Consider the following 18,189-nt stretch of genomic DNA (forward strand, 5'->3'; position numbering starts at 1 on the left):
CGTCTTTTGTGGTCCTGACAACCCTTGCCTCTCGTTCCCAGATTCCCTCTGCCCCTGGCCAGATTCTTCCCTAAACTCGCGGCTGAGCCCAGCCCTGCTCCGGTGAGGGCCTAAGGCTCCTGCCCTGCCCTCAGGGCAGGCTGAGAAGCTGGACTGGCCCCTCAACACCCTGGCTGGGTGGGCCTGCACAGGTGGACCTCCTTCTCTGAGGGATTCGGCTCCTGGGGCTTTTCCTTAGGCCCCTTGGTTTCCGCTGACTGAGCGGTCCCCCATTGGTTGGTGTTCCCTTGGCCAGGGTTACTTCCTGGTCTTTGCCCCTACCTGCCCTCCTGCTGCTCTGTCAGCTTGGGCTCCAGGTGGAGCTCCAGGTGGCTCCTCCCCTCCCTAGGGACGGCGGCTCTGGACTGGCAGGCAGGCCTACTGGACTACTGATTGGGGCTGCCGGGGGAAGCTGGCTGCTGTGGGCGGTCTCAGGCCAGCCCCGCCCCACCTGTCCTTCCCTGAAGACCATTAGTCCAGGGGCTTGTCCCTGCAGTGCCATTGGCCTGGCGGGCTGGATTGAGGAGGAAGTGGCTGAATTCTGAGCGTTTTTTTCCTCACCTGGCCTGGGCCACTGTGCACAGCTGTGCCACTGGCTCAGCCCCGCCCACTGTGGTCTTCTGCCCGTGACTACCCCCATCCCTCCAGGGAGATGCTGTCCCGTGGGTAAGTCACTGCACCAACTGGGTCCCACAGCCTCCTGTTAGTTTGGGAGGGAGGGGCATGGCCATGACTGCAATCTGCTGCTGTCCCCTGCCCTGGGTCTGCTTCCTCTCCCTGTGTACTTTCTCCTTCCCCCAAGATGTGAAGACCCCCAGGCTCATTCATGCCCCTTTGCACCTTCTTTCCGCAACACTTTTCCCCTGACAAGTGTGTATCTGTTCTCACCATTGCATTTCTACTTCCAGCCTCTGGTCCCCTACTTCTGCCTCCTTCTTAGGGCCTGTACCTGTGGGTAGCTTGTATCACCTCAAACATAACAGTCTGCAAGCAAACCTGAGAAAGCGCTCCCACTCCAAGCCAACTTCCCTGTACTTGCCAGCACCTGCCTTGGTTCCATTTTCTTTTCGTTTCCCTTCACAGTGTTGAGCATCTGTTACATGCCAGGTACTGTTAATGATGCTGGTGATACTGGAATGAACAAGACAGACGTGGTGCCTGCTCCCACCGAGCTTACATTCCAGTGGGAGGCGACAGACTTAACACATAACCCTGATATCTAGGATCATTTTAGATTCTGAAAAATGTTATGCAGAAAATGGAACCGCTTCATATGCTAGCAAGGGCCCGGGGATGCCAGTGCCATTACTAGCTGGAGGGGTCGGGGAGGGCTTCCTGAGGAGGTGACATTTGAGCTGAGACCTGGATGAGGAGGAGGGGCCAGCCCTGTGATGTGATCAAGAGTCAGCACCCCTGGGCAGAGGAAATGGTGAGCACAAAGCCCTGATGTAGGAACAAACACAAAAAGGAGGGGCGCCTGCAGCAGAGGACACCAGTGGAGCAGAGGCAGGGCCGGGGCAGGTCAGACCTCGTTGGAGTTGGGATGCCGTAAGTGAAAGATTGTCAGAGTGTTGGTGAGTTTGTGAGCGAGTCCCTCCACCCCACCCCAATCCTGCTGATTCTTGCTTCTCACTCTGTCACATCTGCCCCTGCCCCCGTACACACCTCATCACAGTCAGCCCCACTGACAGGGCTCTGCGTGGTCTTCTGGTCCCTGATCCCTTCCACACTCCCGCTATGGTCATTTTCCTGCCAGGTGGCTTGGCAAGGCCTCCCCCAGCGCAGACTCTTCCTTGGTCCCTCAGCCGGGCCTTGCATGACCCTTTGCAGCTGGGTCCCAGCCTCTCAGAACAACTTCGCTTCAGCCACATGGCTCTGCTCACACCCAGGCGCTGCCCACGTGGACTGCGCACACCACCTCTGTGCCTCGGCACCTGCTGCTCTGGGGGAGCACATGCTGCTCTGGGGGAGCACATGCTCCCTCCGTCTTCCATCCTGGGCTGGGCCGGGCCCCCATCCGCCCCGCCAAGGCCTTCTGCAGCAGAGCAGTGGGTGTGGTGGAAAGGGCATCAGGCTCTGGTGTCAGACAGCCTTGGTTTGTCCTTCCCACTCACTAGCTTATGACCTTGGGCAAGTTGTTTAACATCTCTGAGTTTTAGTTTGAGTTTCTAAATTGGGTGAATAATATCTACCAAATAGAGTTGGCATGAGGATTTATAATATAATGTAAAAGCTGGTGGCACTGAAACCCTACCACTTATTGGCTTTTCACATCAGTATTTGGAAATATTGTTAAGCCCATTTGTCAGGTGGGGATACTGAGGCTCAGAGAAGTTTAATAACTTTCTAGAGGTTATTTCACCATCTTCACTCTCCCAGACTGCCTATCTTCCGGCGTCACTGTTGATCTTGATCTCTACCTTTATTCTCCCTGCTTCCCAAGGGAATATTCTTCTCTTCTGAATTATCAGGCACTTACTTTTATAACTCTCAGCCTCCCTGAGCCTGTTTCCTCTCTTTAAAAAATGGGGAAAATAGGTTAGTCGAGGTGGCTCACGCCTGTAATCCTAGCACTCTGGGAGGCCGAGGTGGGAGGATCACTTGAGCTCAGGAGTTTGAGACCAGCCTGAGCAAGAGCAAGACCCCGACTCTACAAAATATAGAAAAATTAGCGAGTCATGGTAGCATGCTGAGGGGAGGCTGAGGCAGGAAAATCGCTGCTTGAGCCCCAGAGTTTGAGGTTGCAGTGAGCTATTATGATGCCACTGTACTCCAGCTGGGGTGACAGAGTAAGACCCTATCTCAAAAAGAAAAAAATAGGAAAAATAATTCCTGCATCACAGGCCTGTCTGAGCTCAAATGAGCTTGTGTACATGCAGGTGCTGTGTGAACTCCAGAGCGCTGTGCCAAAGTAAGGGGAGTGTTTTTTTATTTTCCTGCCAAAAGATAGAAGAGACTATACATCTTGTCTGAATTCTGTCTCTTGGCTTGACACCCTTCAGAGGAATTCCTGCCTCTCTCATGGTTCTTGAGTTTCTGGGTGCCTAGTTTCTTCCCACCAAGTGGGTTTAAGCCCTATAAGGAAGGTATCTTGGGGCCAGGGTGCAGCAGGCGTTTGGTGGCGAGCATGGACCTGAAATTTTGTGTGTGGTCAGGATCGTGTGTCCACAGGTGGAGATTAGCACCACACCAGGTGTGTGTGTAGGTAGACATGGGTGATGGGGTGCCTGTCATGGGACTGTGTGTGCATAAGTGGTATACTTGTCTGTACACACTCATCTGTATATGACAAGCAGGCTGTCTTTGACCATGCGTGTGCATGTGTACTGATGAGTTTGCTCACTGGACACTTGGTGCCTGGTGTGGTGCGAGGCTCTGAACACGAGCCTAGTGGATCTCTCTGTGGCGGAGCCAACTCTGCATATGCACTTTCTGCCCCTTGGTATGGGAGGGAGTTCATGGGCGTTCCAGGTCTTTTAGGGCAGTGTCCAAACTAGAGGGGTAGTCAAAGTTGGACCACGCAGTAACAGACCAAGCAAATTCCCCAGGGCACCAGTAAGAGGGGAAACAATCCCCCCCAAAAGAGAGGAAAATCCTTTTTGGGAGTGGAAGTTGATGTTTGATGTTTCTTAAAATGATAAAGTAGTTGTTATGGGAAAATTGGACTTTTCTTGGGCTTTAGAACTTTGTTGTTTATTTTTTTATTTTTTTTATTATATATAATATATAAATATTATATAAATATAAATAATATATATAAAAATATAAATAATATATAAATATATATTATTTTTTTATATTTTTTATTGAGGTATAAATGTGTGTAAATATTAAGCATGTAGCCTGATTGACGTCACATTTATACACACACATGTAAATAGCACCCAGATCAAGACACAAAGCATTCCCAGGACCCAAGAAGTTTCCCAGAAATTTCCATCTCTTGGTCAATATCTTTATTTTTCTAAAGGTAATTCATGCCTGTGATACAACATTCAAAAGGTATATAGGAGAAGCAAGTGTCCCTCTTACCCCCGTCCTCCAGCCACTCAATTTTCCTCCCTAGGGGAAGCCACCAGTATGAGTTGCCCTGTGTCCTCTGTTGGCTTCTTTCCTTGTTTTGGGTTGGTGGTGCTGGTGTTTGTATTTGGAATTACAGACAGGGAGCATCATACGCTTTTTGTGTTTAGCCCCTCTAAAGGGGCAAGGACTTGGCCCCTCGTCCTCCATCCCCCAGGAGACAAGCCCCCTGGTCAGAGCCCTGGGACAGGGCAGAGGCCTAGAGACAAGAAGTAGAAAGGGCCCAAATTTGACAGGGCTATACAGGGGTCATTTGGTTCATCCCTCTGCCACAGTGGCATCTCTTCAGATGGGTATGTTGTTAAGGGGAGGGCACCCTTCCCTCTTGTAATCGTCTGCAAGGTCTTGGCTATTAGGGAGTCTCCCTCTCCCACAGCAGCCCCTTTGGACAAGGAGTCTCCCAAGCGCTGTTCTTTAAGCCTTGAGGGTTGACATATAGTAGTTAAAATCATTAGCTTTAGATCCAGATGGTCTGGGTTTGAATCCTGGCATTGCCGCTTACTAACTGCATGACCTCGGCAATTCCCTGGGCCTCAAGTTTCTTGTCTGTAAAATGGGGCTAAAGAGAATAATAATAGGGCTGTGGTGAGGAATAAGTCAGATAAGGCTTGTAAAGGATGTTATAGCGCAGTGCCTGGCACACGGTAAGACTCTACTGAATGGTAGCTGTCACCTCTTGTCATTGCTATTAGCACTGTATTAGCCAGGGAAGGCTGTGCAGAAGCAGCTGATGGAGGTGGAAGAGATGGCCTGGGACCATGTGTGTTCACGTGCATGACGCATGATCCTGGCGTCATGGGGAGGACAAGGTACACATGTGTCCTTATTTCATGTGTTGTCACACACATGCAGGCCATGCTCCTGAACCTTTGATCACAGACGTGTGGGAAGCGGGCCCCATCCCCACCCCCACTGCCACCCTGCCACATAGCTCTGCTTCTCTTCCCTTGCTCTGCTCTAAAACGAGAAGTACAAGTGAGTTCCCCCAAGGGGTCGGCCGCGCCCCTTCCTGTCCCCGCCCTGCCGGCTGCCCCAGGCCAGTGGAGTGGCAGCCCCAGAACCAGGACCGCCGGGGGTGGCAAGGCGGCCTGGCACCGAGAGCTGGGTCTGAGGCTTAGCCCCAGCGTCCTCCCTGCCCAGACTCGGCTGTGCCACCTCATTCTCTGCACCCCCTTCCTCTCCGGGAGCCCCAAGATGGTGAGGTAAGGGCCTGGGATCCCGGTAGCAGGAGGCAAGGGTGCCTGGGCCCACGGGACCTCCCTCACTGCCATGCCCGGGCCTTCCAGGTGGTTTCACCGAGACCTCAGTGGGGTGGACGCAGAGACTCTGCTCAAGGGCCGGGGCGTCCATGGGAGCTTCCTGGCTCGGCCCAGTCGCAAGAACCAGGGCGACTTCTCCCTGTCTGTCAGGTAGGTCCCTCCAGTGTTCTAGCAGCTCTGTCGTGTGGGTCCAGACCCTGGACCGCTCATTCCCGGTTCTCCCATGGAAGGGCTGACTCCCCAGTCCCTGGCCTTGTCTGTATCCTTGCCCCCAGCCCCAGCTTGTCCCCCCCGCCCCCCGCCCCGCCGTGTGGGCCCCATCCTGTGCGTGCCCCACACTCGGGACCCTCAGTCTGTTCCCACCCGACCTTCCTCTACCGCAGCAAGGCCTGGCCTCACCGCCTGGTATCCTGCAGGGTGGGGGATCAGGTGACCCATATTCGGATCCAGAACTCTGGGGATTTCTACGACCTGTATGGAGGGGAGAAGTTCGCGACGCTGACGGAGCTGGTGGAGTACTACACGCAGCAGCAGGGTGTCCTGCAGGACCGCGATGGCACCATCATCCACCTCAAGTACCCGCTGAACTGCTCCGACCCCACCAATGAGAGGTGAGGGGCTTCGCAGCCCAGCCCACTCCCACAGAGGCGGGCTGGCTCCCGTGGCACTGGCACCACGGCACTGCCCGCGCCCAGTCCCTTCCCCATCCCCGTTCCCCGACAGGCCTCTGTGTCTCTCCTCCATGTCACACTGCGGCCTGGGGGCTCAGAGGATAACCCACCACCCTCTCTGCCCGGCCCCTGAGGAATCTGTGCCTTACTCTAGGGTCCCTGTCTGCTGGCAATCCTGGTCCTGCTGGTGACAGGGAGGCCACTACTCCTGCTGGCATTTCATAGGTCAGCTCTGTTGTTAGAAAGCGCTTCCTTCTATGGAACCGAACCTGGCTTCCTACAGTTCCCCCCTGCCCCTCCCATGTGGGTTGACCCAGGAGGCATTGATGTTGAAGGGATCACAGGGACTAACGCTTACCAGGACTCCTGACGCTTTATCTCCGCAGCCCAGTGAGGATGGGTCGGTCCTCTGGGGCTGGATAGAGCTTGGCTGGTTCCTTGGCCCGAGCACAGATAATTGAAAATGGGGTGCAGTGTGGTCACATGTGCAACCGGCCTAGGACCGGCCTGAGCACTGGGTACTACAAGGCAGTTCCCTCCTCTCACTTCGCTGCCAAGATGTGGTCCCAGAACTGGGCCGGCTGCTCCCCATGTGGTCTCCCCAAAGCCTGCGTGGGGGGATCGGAATGCTCCTCCCTGCACAGTGGCTCACTTCAGCAGCTACAGCCCAGTGACAGGTCCTATTAAAGTCAAGGGCAGCGGGATAATCCTAAGGCTTTTTTCACGTGGACTCCTGAGGCCAAGACAACTGGCCCCGTGCCGTATCTGTGGATCGATTGTTGAAATGGTTCTGAAACTTGGTTCCGTCTGCTTTCATCTATCTGAGATTCAGGCTTCCAAACTGGCACCCATGGTTTTGTTCAAGTCACTGATTAGAACTCAGAACTGGATAAAGCTGAGGTAGAAGCCCTGTGGCCCACCGTGGAGACCCCTTTCCAGTCAACACGAAGCTATCCGTCTGCTTCCGTTGAGGCCTTCCTCTTCGGGATGGCTGGCTCTGCTCATGGTCGCCCTTCAGCACTGTCTAGATGTCTGCTCCCTCTGGCCTGTCCCCTCCCCACCTGAAACGCCCACCAGGGTTTTGACACTGAGACCCCTTTTAAGGCCTCATGTCCTCTCTGTCACCTTGCCCCAAGCCAAGACCAGCCCTGCTGCAGGAGTATGGGTTGGAAGAGGGGAGGAGGCCTCGAGTGGCTCCCTGGACTAAGAGTCTGGGAGAAGCCAGCAGGGAAGGAGGGCAGCGCTGGGAAGGGGATAAAGACCAGGACAGCCACCCTGGAGGACGTTTTGAGTGACCCACACTGAGAAGCCTGTCTCACCCCTGACCCTGAGGTGTGTGGGAAGCTCTGTCTCCAAATGCCTGTGGTGTTCCTGCCTTTGGCCACGGCCCCTCCTCTTCTGTGGGAATTTGCATTTGTCCCCTCGATGGCTTGCTGGCTTTCTTCTTGTGGCCAGCTTGACATTTGCATGGCGACTTCCTCATCCTGGGGCCTGAGGGAAGGGGCTCAGCCCCCTCCCCTGCCTAAGGGCCCTAGCGTGGTGGGGCGGAGCAGCCCAGGGGCTCATGGTGGGAAGGGGGCTCTAGAGGTCTCGCAGCTGGAGCCTCCTCAGGGCAGGGGTGAGATGGTCAGGACAGACTGGCCCCCTCCCTCCTTCCCCCATCCCTGCGGTTGGAAAATGCCCCCCTTCCCCTGGTCCCTGGGCTGAGGAAACCTCACAACCTCACTTCTCACTCTCTCCCCAGAAGGAGTTTTGTGTTTTTTCCATCACGTGGTTTCCTGTGGGGCTGGGCATTGTGGGGCTACAGTTTCCTCCTGGGAAGGGGGTGTGCTTCGGGGAAAGGTCTTAGTTCTGCTTTCTGCCCCAACAGCCCCTTTGAGCCTCTTTGAACCCCGGCCTCCCCCTCAGTGACATCATCCAGGGTACCCTGGAGCCCCCCGAACCACTCTTTCCCCAGTGGGGTTGTCTGTCTTCCCTGCCTCCCTGGGGGAGTTCTCCCCAGTGTTCCCTGTGACTTCCGTCCCTCCCCGTTTCCCATCACTCTCTGCGGTTTGGCCTCCGCATCTCTTAGTCTCTGGCCTCTCCCCAGCCCAGCCCTCTTTCCTATGTTCTGGATATTGCCTGCCCTTCTGCCTTCCAGAGGTGGGCTCTGGGTTTAAAGCCTGGTTAGAACTCCTAAGGCTTGCCTCGTACCAGTCAAGAGCCCTGGGCCATTGTGCAACTGCTCAGCCTCAGTTTCCTCATCTGTAAAATGGGGATAAAACTTGCCTCTCAAGCATTTTTGTGAGACAGTAATGGAACCAAACGTGGTGGTGGATCTGAAAGCATCTAGCACCGTGCCTGACACATAGTAACTACTCAATTTCCCTCCTCCTCTGTGAGTGTCTCTGCCCAGAGCCTTCCCCCATGGCCTGGGTCTCACTGTCCTGATGCTGCCTTCTCTAGGTGGTACCATGGCCACATGTCTGGGGGGCAGGCAGAGACACTGCTGCAGGCCAAGGGTGAGCCCTGGACGTTTCTTGTGCGTGAAAGTCTCAGCCAGCCAGGAGATTTTGTGCTGTCCGTGCTCAGCGACCAGCCCAAGGCTGGCCCAGGCTCCCCGCTCAGGGTCACCCACATCAAGGTCATGTGTGAGGTAAGGCAGCCGGGCGGTGTGGGAAGCACTTATCTGGGGCTCCTGACTGTGCCCACAGCGTGGGCGGTGGGGAGGGTCAGCCTGGACTTGGGTTCAAGGCCAGGGGTGTGGGGAGGGAGGCTCAGGCCCCGCGGGCTGGCCTTACTTGGCATCCCTCAGGGTGGACGCTACACAGTGGGCGGTTCGGAGACCTTTGACAGCCTCACGGACCTGGTGGAGCATTTCAAGAAGACGGGGATTGAGGAGGCCTCAGGTGCCTTTGTCTACCTGCGGCAGGTGAGGGGGTGGGCCCGGCTGCCTCCCTCCTCCCCCACCGAACCCCAGATGTGAGCTTCTAGACCTCTAAGTCACTGACTTCTGGCCCTCCCCCACCCCAGCCATACTATGCCACGCGGGTGAATGCGGCTGACATTGAGAACCGGGTCTTGGAACTGAACAAGAAGAAGGAGTCCGAGGACACAGCCAAGGCTGGCTTCTGGGAGGAGTTTGAGGTACACAGTGGGAACTGCTAGGCTGGGACCGCTGAGGCAGTGGCAGCTGCGTGGTGCCCCAGGCCCTCCCTTCCCCTCTTTGCCCACCTGCCCCACGCTAGCTCCCCCCACGGATGCCCTCTCCAGGGGCCGGTGCTCATTTCCCCTCTTGCGTCCCAGAGTCTGCAGAAGCAGGAGGTGAAGAACTTGCACCAGCGGCTGGAGGGACAGCGGCCAGAGAACAAGGGCAAGAACCGTTACAAGAACATTCTCCCCTGTGAGCACCCAGGCAACTCCCATTCTGCCCCTCCCCAGGCAGCATCCACCCAGGAGACTGCCCCCGCCCCAGCCTGCCTCTCCACTCTCCTCCAAAAGCCCCTACCCTCCCGGTGGAGCCTCCGCACCACTGACAGGCAGGCTGCCCCTGCCCCTCTGGCCTCCTTGTGAAACCCCTGTCCCCCACTCCATACAGATCCCCCTCCCCTGCCGCCCACAGTCCTCTGTGAGCCTCGTGGCTTTTGAGGCCAGAATGGCCTGTCCACTCAGGAAGGGTCCACCCCAGAGGTGGGGAGGGCCTGGCTGACCCAGGCCATCTTGTGTCCTCTCTGCCCACTTCCAGTTGACCACAGCCGGGTGATCCTGCAGGGACGTGACAGTAACATCCCTGGGTCCGACTACATCAATGCCAACTATGTGAAGGTTGGTGCTGTGGGTCCCGTGGGAGGAGATGCTGGGCCCTGGGATTCCCTGTCTCACGGGGGACCCCAGATCCAGAGATCCCTGGGCAAAGCCAAAGAGGGGTCTTGGGTGGGTGGCAGTAGTGCAGGGCCCGTCCCAGGCCAAGGGTCTCACCGTCCTGGGTGCATTTCTGTGTGTTTGCCTTCAGAACCAGCTGCTAGGCCCCGATGAGAACGCTAAGACCTACATCGCCAGCCAGGGCTGTCTGGAGGCCACAGTCAACGACTTCTGGCAGATGGTGTGGCAGGAGAACACCCGTGTCATTGTCATGACCACCCGAGAGGTGGAGAAAGGCCGGGTAGGACACAGCCCTGCGCCGCCACATCCTGGCCCCCCACCCCTCCCCAGTACTTGCTGTTAACCACTGTTAAGCCCAAGAAACTGCAGGTGCCAGGGCAGAAAGGAGTCTCAGAGGGCAAGGACCTGGCCTTTGCTGGGAAAATGGGAAACTGAGGCCTACAGACAGTCTCTACACGCTGTGACTCCCAGATCTCTGTTTCCCACCTGGGCTCTCCTGAGCTCAGGACCCAGGTTTTAAACTGCTTCTTCCTTAATGTGTCTGTCCCAAAGCAAATGTTTCCCCTGCCCCTTCCCCACCTGCCCCTACCGCGGCCCCCTCCTGTCCTCCCCGCTCATAAATGTCTCTGGAGCCTGCCCCTCCCCCAGGAAGCTCCCCCTCTATGGCACCCTCTGCACTGTCATCACAGCGATCCCGTCTGAAGCGCAAACTGTGTCACACTGCTCCCTCTCCGGAAACCCTGCAGTGGCTTCCAGTTGCCTTTGGGATAAAATCACACCTAAGACCTGGCATTCAAGGCCGGGTGTCTTCCCGCCAGCCCCCGTGCTTCCCTGTGACACTCACTGCCTGCAGTGGGCCAGGCCCTTTCGGGTTCCCCTGACTCTCTTTGCATAAGCTCATTTTTTGCTAGGAAATGACTTTCTCTCTCCACACTATCTCTGCCTGGCAGACTCCTCACTGTTGAAGACCCAGCTCAAATGCTACCTCCTCTGCGAAGCCATCTCTGATTTCCTCTGTAACCTAGAGGGAGCATTAACCTCTTCCTCAACCATGCTCCTGCTCACCTGTCCCTCTGTGAGCTCCCAGAGGTGCAGAGGCCTAGACTGGGCCTGGGTCTGATTTGTGTTTGTCACCGCAGCCTGGTTTGCACAGCTGCAGGTTCAGTGTGTGCCAAGCAGTGTTTATGGAATGAATTGCCAGTGGCTGGTCTCATCACATGTTGTTGGCTGATCGAGACCAGATCCCAGGTCTCCCAGCCCTCAGCCAGTGCATCTATTCATCCCACAAGTGTGCAGGCGGCATCAGGGACCCCAGACCTGTGTCTGTGCCTCATTCCCCACCTCTGCTCTCCCTTTTCAGAACAAATGTGTCCCATACTGGCCGGAGGTGGGCACTCAGCGTGTTTATGGGCCCTACTCTGTGACCAACTGTGGGGAGCACGACACGTCTGAGTACAAACTCCGCACCTTGCAGGTCTCCCCGCTGGACAATGTGAGTGTCCCCACCCCCTGCCCCACTCCTCGATCCCCTCCTTGGACCTGTGCTCTTGTCTGGTTGGGTGGGACGAGGCAGGATGGGTGTTGTGTGGGAGCAGGGGACACTGACCTTGTGTCCTTGGCCCAGGGGGACCTGGTTCGGGAGATCTGGCACTACCAGTATCTGAGCTGGCCCGACCACGGGGTCCCTGGCGATCCTGGGGGTGTCCTCAGCTTCCTGGACCAGATCAACCAGCGGCAGGAAAATCTGCCTCATGCAGGGCCCATCATCGTGCATTGCAGGTGAGAATAATCACGACATTGGTAGTAACGATAATTAACAGCTGAGAGGTAACTACAGCCAGTGCCTGTGCTGCTGTAAGCAGCTTATGCATTAGCTCCATTAATGCCGCCCCCTACCCCACCCTAGCCTCTTCTGGGCCCCCTCGTGGCTCCAGACCCCTGGGTGGAGCTTGGCTGGAAGCAGCCCTCCTGTTGGCCCTCTGCCTAGAGTGCCTTCCTCTGTGGCTTCCCTGAATCTAGTCCAGCCTTATAAACACAGGCGAGGAAACACAGACACCTGGTCCTGGCTGCCCCCAGGACCTTCACCTGCACTCTGTGCGGCTCCCCAGCCCTCCTCTTTCCCCACCTGTAGCCCTGGGGGGCTTAGTCTTCTTCCTTGCTCCTCCCTCCCTCCCCCCTCCCCCAGCCATGCCCCGCAGCTTGGCCCCCAGGGTTGTTTAGGGACAGCACTGTCTTTGGGAGGGCCACGTGCACTGCCAGCTCCTCTCCAGACCCTCTTGTTCATGACCAGGAGATCCTGTTCCTGTGGAGTGGAGGGTGGGGCAGCAGCGAGGAGCAGCCGGGGTCCCACAAATGAGCACCCCAGCCGGCCTGGCCAGGACAGGAGGCAGCAGATGCAGGCTCCCAGATGAGGCCATCTGTTTAAATTCCAGTGCCTCCACTTACCAGCTCTGTGACCTTGGGCAGTTAACCTAACTTCTAGGCCAGGTGCGGTGGCTCACCCCTGTAATCTCAGTACTTTGGGAGGCTGAGGCGGTGGATCACTTGAGGCCAGGTGTTCGAGACCAGCCTGGGCATTATGGAGAGACCTCATCTCTAAAAAGACAAAAATAATTAGCTGGGCATGGTGGTTCACGCCTGTAGTCCCAGCTACTTCAGAGGCTGAGGCAGGAGGATCGCTTGCGCCCAGGAGTTGAAGCTGCAGTGAGCTATGATGTTGCCACTGTGCTCCAGCCTGGGCAACAGAACAAGACCCCATCTCTTAAAAAAAAAAAAAAAAGAAAAGAAAAAAGTTACTTAACTTCTCTGACCCTCAGATTCCTCATCTGTAATGTCAGGATCTCATAGGGTGGTTGTGAGGGTTAAATGAGACCCTATCACTGTGTCTGGAATCCTCTAAGCCCTCCAAAGATGGGAGCTGTTGATGGTTTGGTAACTCCCGGCAGCCTTGCCCTCTTCCCTTCCCACTCTCTCCATGTGACCTGGCCTGTGAGGGCCTCAGACTTCCTCCTTCTTCCCTCCAGCAATTATTTGTCCTGGGGCAGGGCTGGGTGGGCTGAATCTGGAGCTGCCCCTACATGCTGTCTTGGGGACCCTGCCCTGCCCTCTGCTCCCCCAAGAACTACCCTCCTGCTGCCCCCTGCCCCCACCACACACACATTCACACACTTCTTGAAAGCCCCGTGGCCTTTATTTAGAAGTTACAGGAAGGAAGTGGGTGATGGGGGGGTTATTTTTGACAATCTGGGTTTGAAATTAGACAGCGCGACTCAGGGCATCGGCCTGACGGGCCCAGTGGAGGGTGGGACTGGAGTCTCTGTGGGGTCTGTCTGGCAGAGGGTGGTGGCAGAAGGTAGAGAAGAAGAGAGACTTCTCACCACGCTACTCCTCCAAGCCCCTGCTTCCCGTTGCCTCAGCGCTGCCCTTCCCCGGCCAGGCTTTGGAGAAAAAGGGAAATGAGGCCCCATAGAAAGAAGCTCCAAATGCAACTCTTGCAGGGAGGGACGGGGAGGGTGCAGAGTGCCTGCGGAGCCGGAGCCGGCCGGACAGCTGTGGGATTTGGGGGTCCCAGATCTTCCGGGATAGGGGGCAGCCACCTGCCAGGAGGGAGGAGTCAGGAAGTGGAGGAGGGTAGCTCTGGGCTGGGAGGAAGGGAAACCTGGAGGCGGCTGTCGGGCCGAGGTCAGCACTTCAGAGCTAGGCCAGATCCCTCGGCTGGCTGACATGCGGAGCACCGGTGCAGAGCTGGGCGCACTCCTGCCCTTGCTCGCCCAGTGATTCTGGGTGCTCCCTCATGTGGCTGGGGGCTCAGGCTCTCAGGGCTGGAGCACTTCCTGGAGAGGGGTTGACTGAGCCTCTGACAGCGCCCCCTTCTCTCCCCAGCGCGGGCATTGGCCGCACAGGCACTATCATTGTCATCGACATGCTCATGGAGAATATATCCACCAAAGGTGAGGGTTACCTGGGGGGGCCTTGGGGGCGGGCAGTGAGCAGCCCCTCGGTATCTGCTCCTGCCTGGGCCTCAGGTCTGACTGCCACCCTTGCCCAGGGCTGGACTGTGACATTGACATCCAGAAGACCATCCAGATGGTGCGGGCGCAGCGCTCGGGCATGGTGCAGACAGAGGCGCAGTACAAGTTCATCTACGTGGCCATTGCCCAGTTCATCGAAACCACCAAGAAGAAGCTGGAGGTCATGCAGGTGCGTGCAGAGCAGGGCCTGGTGGGCTGCAGCGGGAGTGGGTGTCACCTGGGCCTGCTGGGACCACTGTTCTCCCATTGCCTCTCTGCCCACAGTCACAGAAGGGCCAGGAGTCAGAGTATGGGAACATCACCTACCCCCCGGCCATGAAGAATGCCCATGCCAAGGCCTCCCGCACCTCCTCCAGGTGAGTGGTCCCTGCCTGCTACCTCCCCGTATCTACCCCTCTCCTGCCTGACCCGATCCTCCCTTTCTGGGGAGGACGTGTTGTAGTTGGGTTCAAGTTCAAGCTTGGTTCTCATTACCTCTGTTCACAAGTATTTCCCAAGTGCCCACTACTTGTGGGCTTGTGCCAGGTCCCAGCAGTGTACTAATATATGGGATGTAGCCTCTGCCCTCAAGGAGCTTTGTGTCTAGTGTAGGGACAGTGACCGGTGAGTTGGGTGGCCCAGCGGGCTTGCTGGTGCTGGGTCACCCTGCACTGTCTGCTGACCTGCACCAACTGCCTGCACTTGCCCACCCACAGACACAAGGAGGATGTGTACGAGAACCTGCAGAGTAAGGGCAAGAAGGAGGAGAAGGTGAAGAAGCAGCGGTCAGCGGACAAGGAGAAGGGCAAGGGTTCCCTCAAGAGGAAGTGAGCTGGGCGCTGTCCTGAGCGGCCATGGTACGACCCCTTCTGCGAGGTCTCCCTGGGCCTGTCCCCGTGTGCCCTGGCTCCGGTGCTTTCCCCTGGATGAATGGGGTGGCTGCAGCTTCACCCTGTCCTTCCTAGCTGCTCCCAGACCTGATTCTTGTCCCCCCTCCAGGTTCCAGCCACCATCTCACTCCGTCACTCCCTTCTCTTTGCAGCCTCAGCCCTGATCCTGCAGAGGCTTCCAGTGGACACACTGCAGCGTGAACCTGGGAGCCCCCATTCTACTGTAATTTAAATGGCCATGCCCCCCCATCCTGTATATAGCCCAGCAAGGCCCTTCTACTCTTGTAAATAAAGCCCCTGGGATCACTGTGTGTTGCTTCTAACTCTGACTCTGAGTGTCTTGCGGGTGGGCTGGGGGAGCAGGGTGGGTAGCAGTAGGAGCGGCCTAGTGAAAGCTCAGTCTTCACGGTTCTGGACTCTGCTTCACACACAGGAGTGCGATCTGGGCAAGCTTCCTCTGTCTCTTTTCTTTCGAATGGAGGATGATCATAACTGGGTGGTTGTTAAGATCATGGAGCTAGTGAACAACAATAACAATGGCAACAATAATTCATGACGTGCTTGCCATGTGCCCAGGCACTGTTCAAGAGACTCCAGATGTTAATTCAACCCAGGTACCTTTGTTATTCTCACTTTTCAGTGGAAGCACAGAGAAATTAAGTAAATTGCTTAAGGTTACAGGACTATAGAGCAGTGAAGCTGGGATTTTAACCTGGGCCTCCGGGCCCCAGCCCCCACTCTCCTTACCCTGGTGGTACAGTTGGGGCCACCCTGAGGGAGACCCAGCCACACTCCCCTGATGCCGACTCCAGAGTAATAAGGGCCGGGAAGCACAGACCTAAGGCCAGCCTCCTTGCCTCCCCCACCTGGGAGATGGGGACACAGGAGTGCTACTCTCCCTGCCAGCGCCCTGCTGTCCTTACCCTCCTGAATGGCTGGCTGACCTGAAGATTGTTTTACTGTTTAGTCCCCTCTACCCTCCCCTGGGCCCAGGGGTGGGGGTCCTTCTGTATTTAAAAGGCTGGTTTCCTGAGGAGGTGAGCCAGCGAGTCCTACCTCAGGAAGGCCTGGCTCCCACTCCTGCAAGGGCTAAGGAGCAAGGCTGGGTCCCAGAGCACAAAGGCTCGACTTGCGTTATTCAGTAAACTGCAGCGTCAACAGCATTGCACAGTCCCTGTCCTCACGGAACTTAGGAGACTGGTCAGGGAGATAGATCCACAAACATGAAATAATTACAGACAGGTATTAAGAAGGACGCAAACAAAGAGAAGGGAGAGAGCAGCTCTGGGATTGAGCAACATAATAGCTTCCCGGAGCTGTGGCCCTCCAGGGGGTGGGTGGGGCCCTCACCTGCAGGCCTGGCCATGGGGCCCTTCCTAGCAACGCCCTTTCTACACCTGCCTGAGCTGCACAAAAGGACAGCAGGTCCCACCCCTCTAACGGCTCCCGGGCTAACTGCCCTTGGGTTGGGACCTGGACTCCACTGGAGCGCTGTGCTGAGAGGCGGGTGGCACAGCTCCCTAAGCGCTGCTGCGGCCAGTCCGAGGGTCGAAGGAGAGCCGCAGTGCCTGGGAAGGGTCAGGGCCAGCTGGGGTCTCTTGGTGGCACTCTGGGGGCACCCCGCTGGGACCTGCCTGCCCTTCACAGGCCTGGTGGGGCCTCCTCCCTCCCTTTCCCTCAGGGCAGCCCAGCACAGGGTGGGCACTGGCACAGCCCAACCCCTGCTGAGCTGACCCCTCACTGACCTCAGGGATCTCTCTGGCCCTCTAGCTCTCTGGCTGTGGGCAGGGTCTGAGGCCTCAGAGGAGAGGGCTAGGCCTGGGAGAGAAGCCTCCTGTGAGGTGAGGGGGACCCAAGGACAGTCCCTCCCTTTGCTCCTCCGGAGACAGGGGAGAAATCAGGCAGGTAGGAGAAGAGGCCCAGGGGAAAGGGTGGGAGGCCCAGTGGGGTGGCCGGGCCTCTGAGGAGGTGCTCCGTGGCTGGTGCTGGGAGGGAAGGGGTTAAGGCGGTGGGGGGGGCAGCCTATGGCAGGAGGACACACCTGTGCGCAGGGCGGCGGGCGGGGCCCAGGTAAGGAGCCTGCGCTGCTGGCAGGCGGAGAAGGAAAGAGGAAGAGCGAAGTCAGGGCAGGCTCCAGGCCCTTGACTCTGGGTCCTTGATGCCCCTTCCTCTCCTCGGCACTCAGTCTCTGGAGGGCAGGTGGGCCCGGTGACAGGTAAAGGCCACCAGGTGCAGGGTCCTGGGGCTGAGCTGGGACTGCAGAGGGGGATGAAGGCTGGTGAGTTGGTGTGTGTTGGGGGGGACAGGCCATGGGGATGGTGGGGGAAGGGGCTCAGAGGCTGACAGCAGATGAGTGAGGGGCTGCCGAAGTCCTGCCTAGGCCTCAGCCTGGGCCTCAGCGATCCATCGGCACTCAGGGTGGGGCTGGTGGCAGGCGCCTGGGCTCACCCGGAAGTGTCCCCAGGGGCGCGGGTGGTGGGGGGATGGGAGCCAGGGATCTGCAGCTTCTCCGCAGGGAGCCTGGGCCTGGCCCACCTGGCCCACCTGGCCCACCTGGCCTGAGGTGGGCAGGCTGGGTGGGGGCCCCCGTCTTACCCAGCAGTGTTTGGGTGCTGGTCGGGAGTCTCTAATACTGCCGGGTAATGATGGAGGCCCCTGCCCTGTGTCAGCGACATCCATCGCCTCAGGCCCCTGGCCCTTAGCTGGCTGAAACCCCCTCCCCACCTCCCCACAGAGCCTGGGAGCCTGGGCCTGCACCAGAGGTGGCTCTCACTGGCCGGCTGCCACTGAAGGGACACAATGGCCCCAGCCTCTCCTCCCACCGGTATGATTTGTCATCTGGCGGGTCCAGAACCTAAAGCCGACCTTGAGCTTGGGATTGGCTTGTACACTCAAGAGACCTCATCTGGCCTGTGGCCAGGGTCCTGGGCAGCTCTGGCCCGGAGTTCCTTGTTGGCCGGCTCTGGGTCCATCTTCCAGTACAGTGTTGGATGGTCTAATTGTGAAGCTCCTAACACTGTCTGGTAAAGATGGCCCCCGGGTTGGTTCCCTCAGCAGTGACCTTCAGGGAGCCCTGAAGACCATGGAGGCCTCCTGATCAACAACCTCTGACCTTCACCCCTTCGGATGGGGGAGAATCACTAGGAAGAGGGGAACAATGGGAAGGAGACAAAATGGCTGCCTCCAGAGTCGCAGCAAGATTTGCAAACATGCTTGTTCCCTGGGGACCTCCACTGTCTCCCCACCTTGGGGACGTGCAGGAAATAAAGTGTGAAGAAGAATGTGTGGACTGATCCAGGTCACTGGACCTATCTTTTGTCTGTCGATCTCATCTTGGGCTCCCAGCAACTCAGGATTGGGGCTGCCACACCTGCTTCTT

General features: G+C 57.4%; 1 protein-coding gene across 2 annotated transcripts; it reads left to right on the top strand.

The window, feature by feature from the left end:
- The first annotated feature begins 539 nt into the window (after nucleotides 1-539).
- Nucleotides 540-15,121, top strand: PTPN6 (protein tyrosine phosphatase non-receptor type 6). Of its 2 annotated transcripts, none has more exons than XM_069489286.1 (16): nucleotides 540-705; nucleotides 5,406-5,528; nucleotides 5,795-5,989; nucleotides 8,495-8,684; nucleotides 8,844-8,960; nucleotides 9,062-9,175; nucleotides 9,335-9,431; nucleotides 9,774-9,853; nucleotides 10,041-10,190; nucleotides 11,271-11,402; nucleotides 11,535-11,689; nucleotides 13,793-13,860; nucleotides 13,959-14,110; nucleotides 14,206-14,297; nucleotides 14,637-14,777; nucleotides 14,963-15,121. In XM_069489286.1, the coding sequence occupies exons 1-15, from the start codon at nucleotides 692-694 to the stop codon at nucleotides 14,749-14,751; spliced, it is 1,794 nt and encodes a 597-aa protein (XP_069345387.1). In that variant the 5' UTR covers nucleotides 540-691; the 3' UTR covers nucleotides 14,752-14,777; nucleotides 14,963-15,121. The 2 variants fall into 2 exon arrangements, with proteins under 2 accessions (XP_069345387.1, XP_069345388.1); XM_069489287.1 differs by lacking the exon at nucleotides 540-705 and adding an exon at nucleotides 5,159-5,321.
- Nucleotides 15,122-18,189: the final 3,068 nt, after the last annotated feature.

This window comes from Eulemur rufifrons, chromosome 16 (genome assembly GCF_041146395.1).
Source record: "Eulemur rufifrons isolate Redbay chromosome 16, OSU_ERuf_1, whole genome shotgun sequence".
NCBI classification, from domain to species: Eukaryota; Metazoa; Chordata; class Mammalia; order Primates; family Lemuridae; genus Eulemur; species Eulemur rufifrons.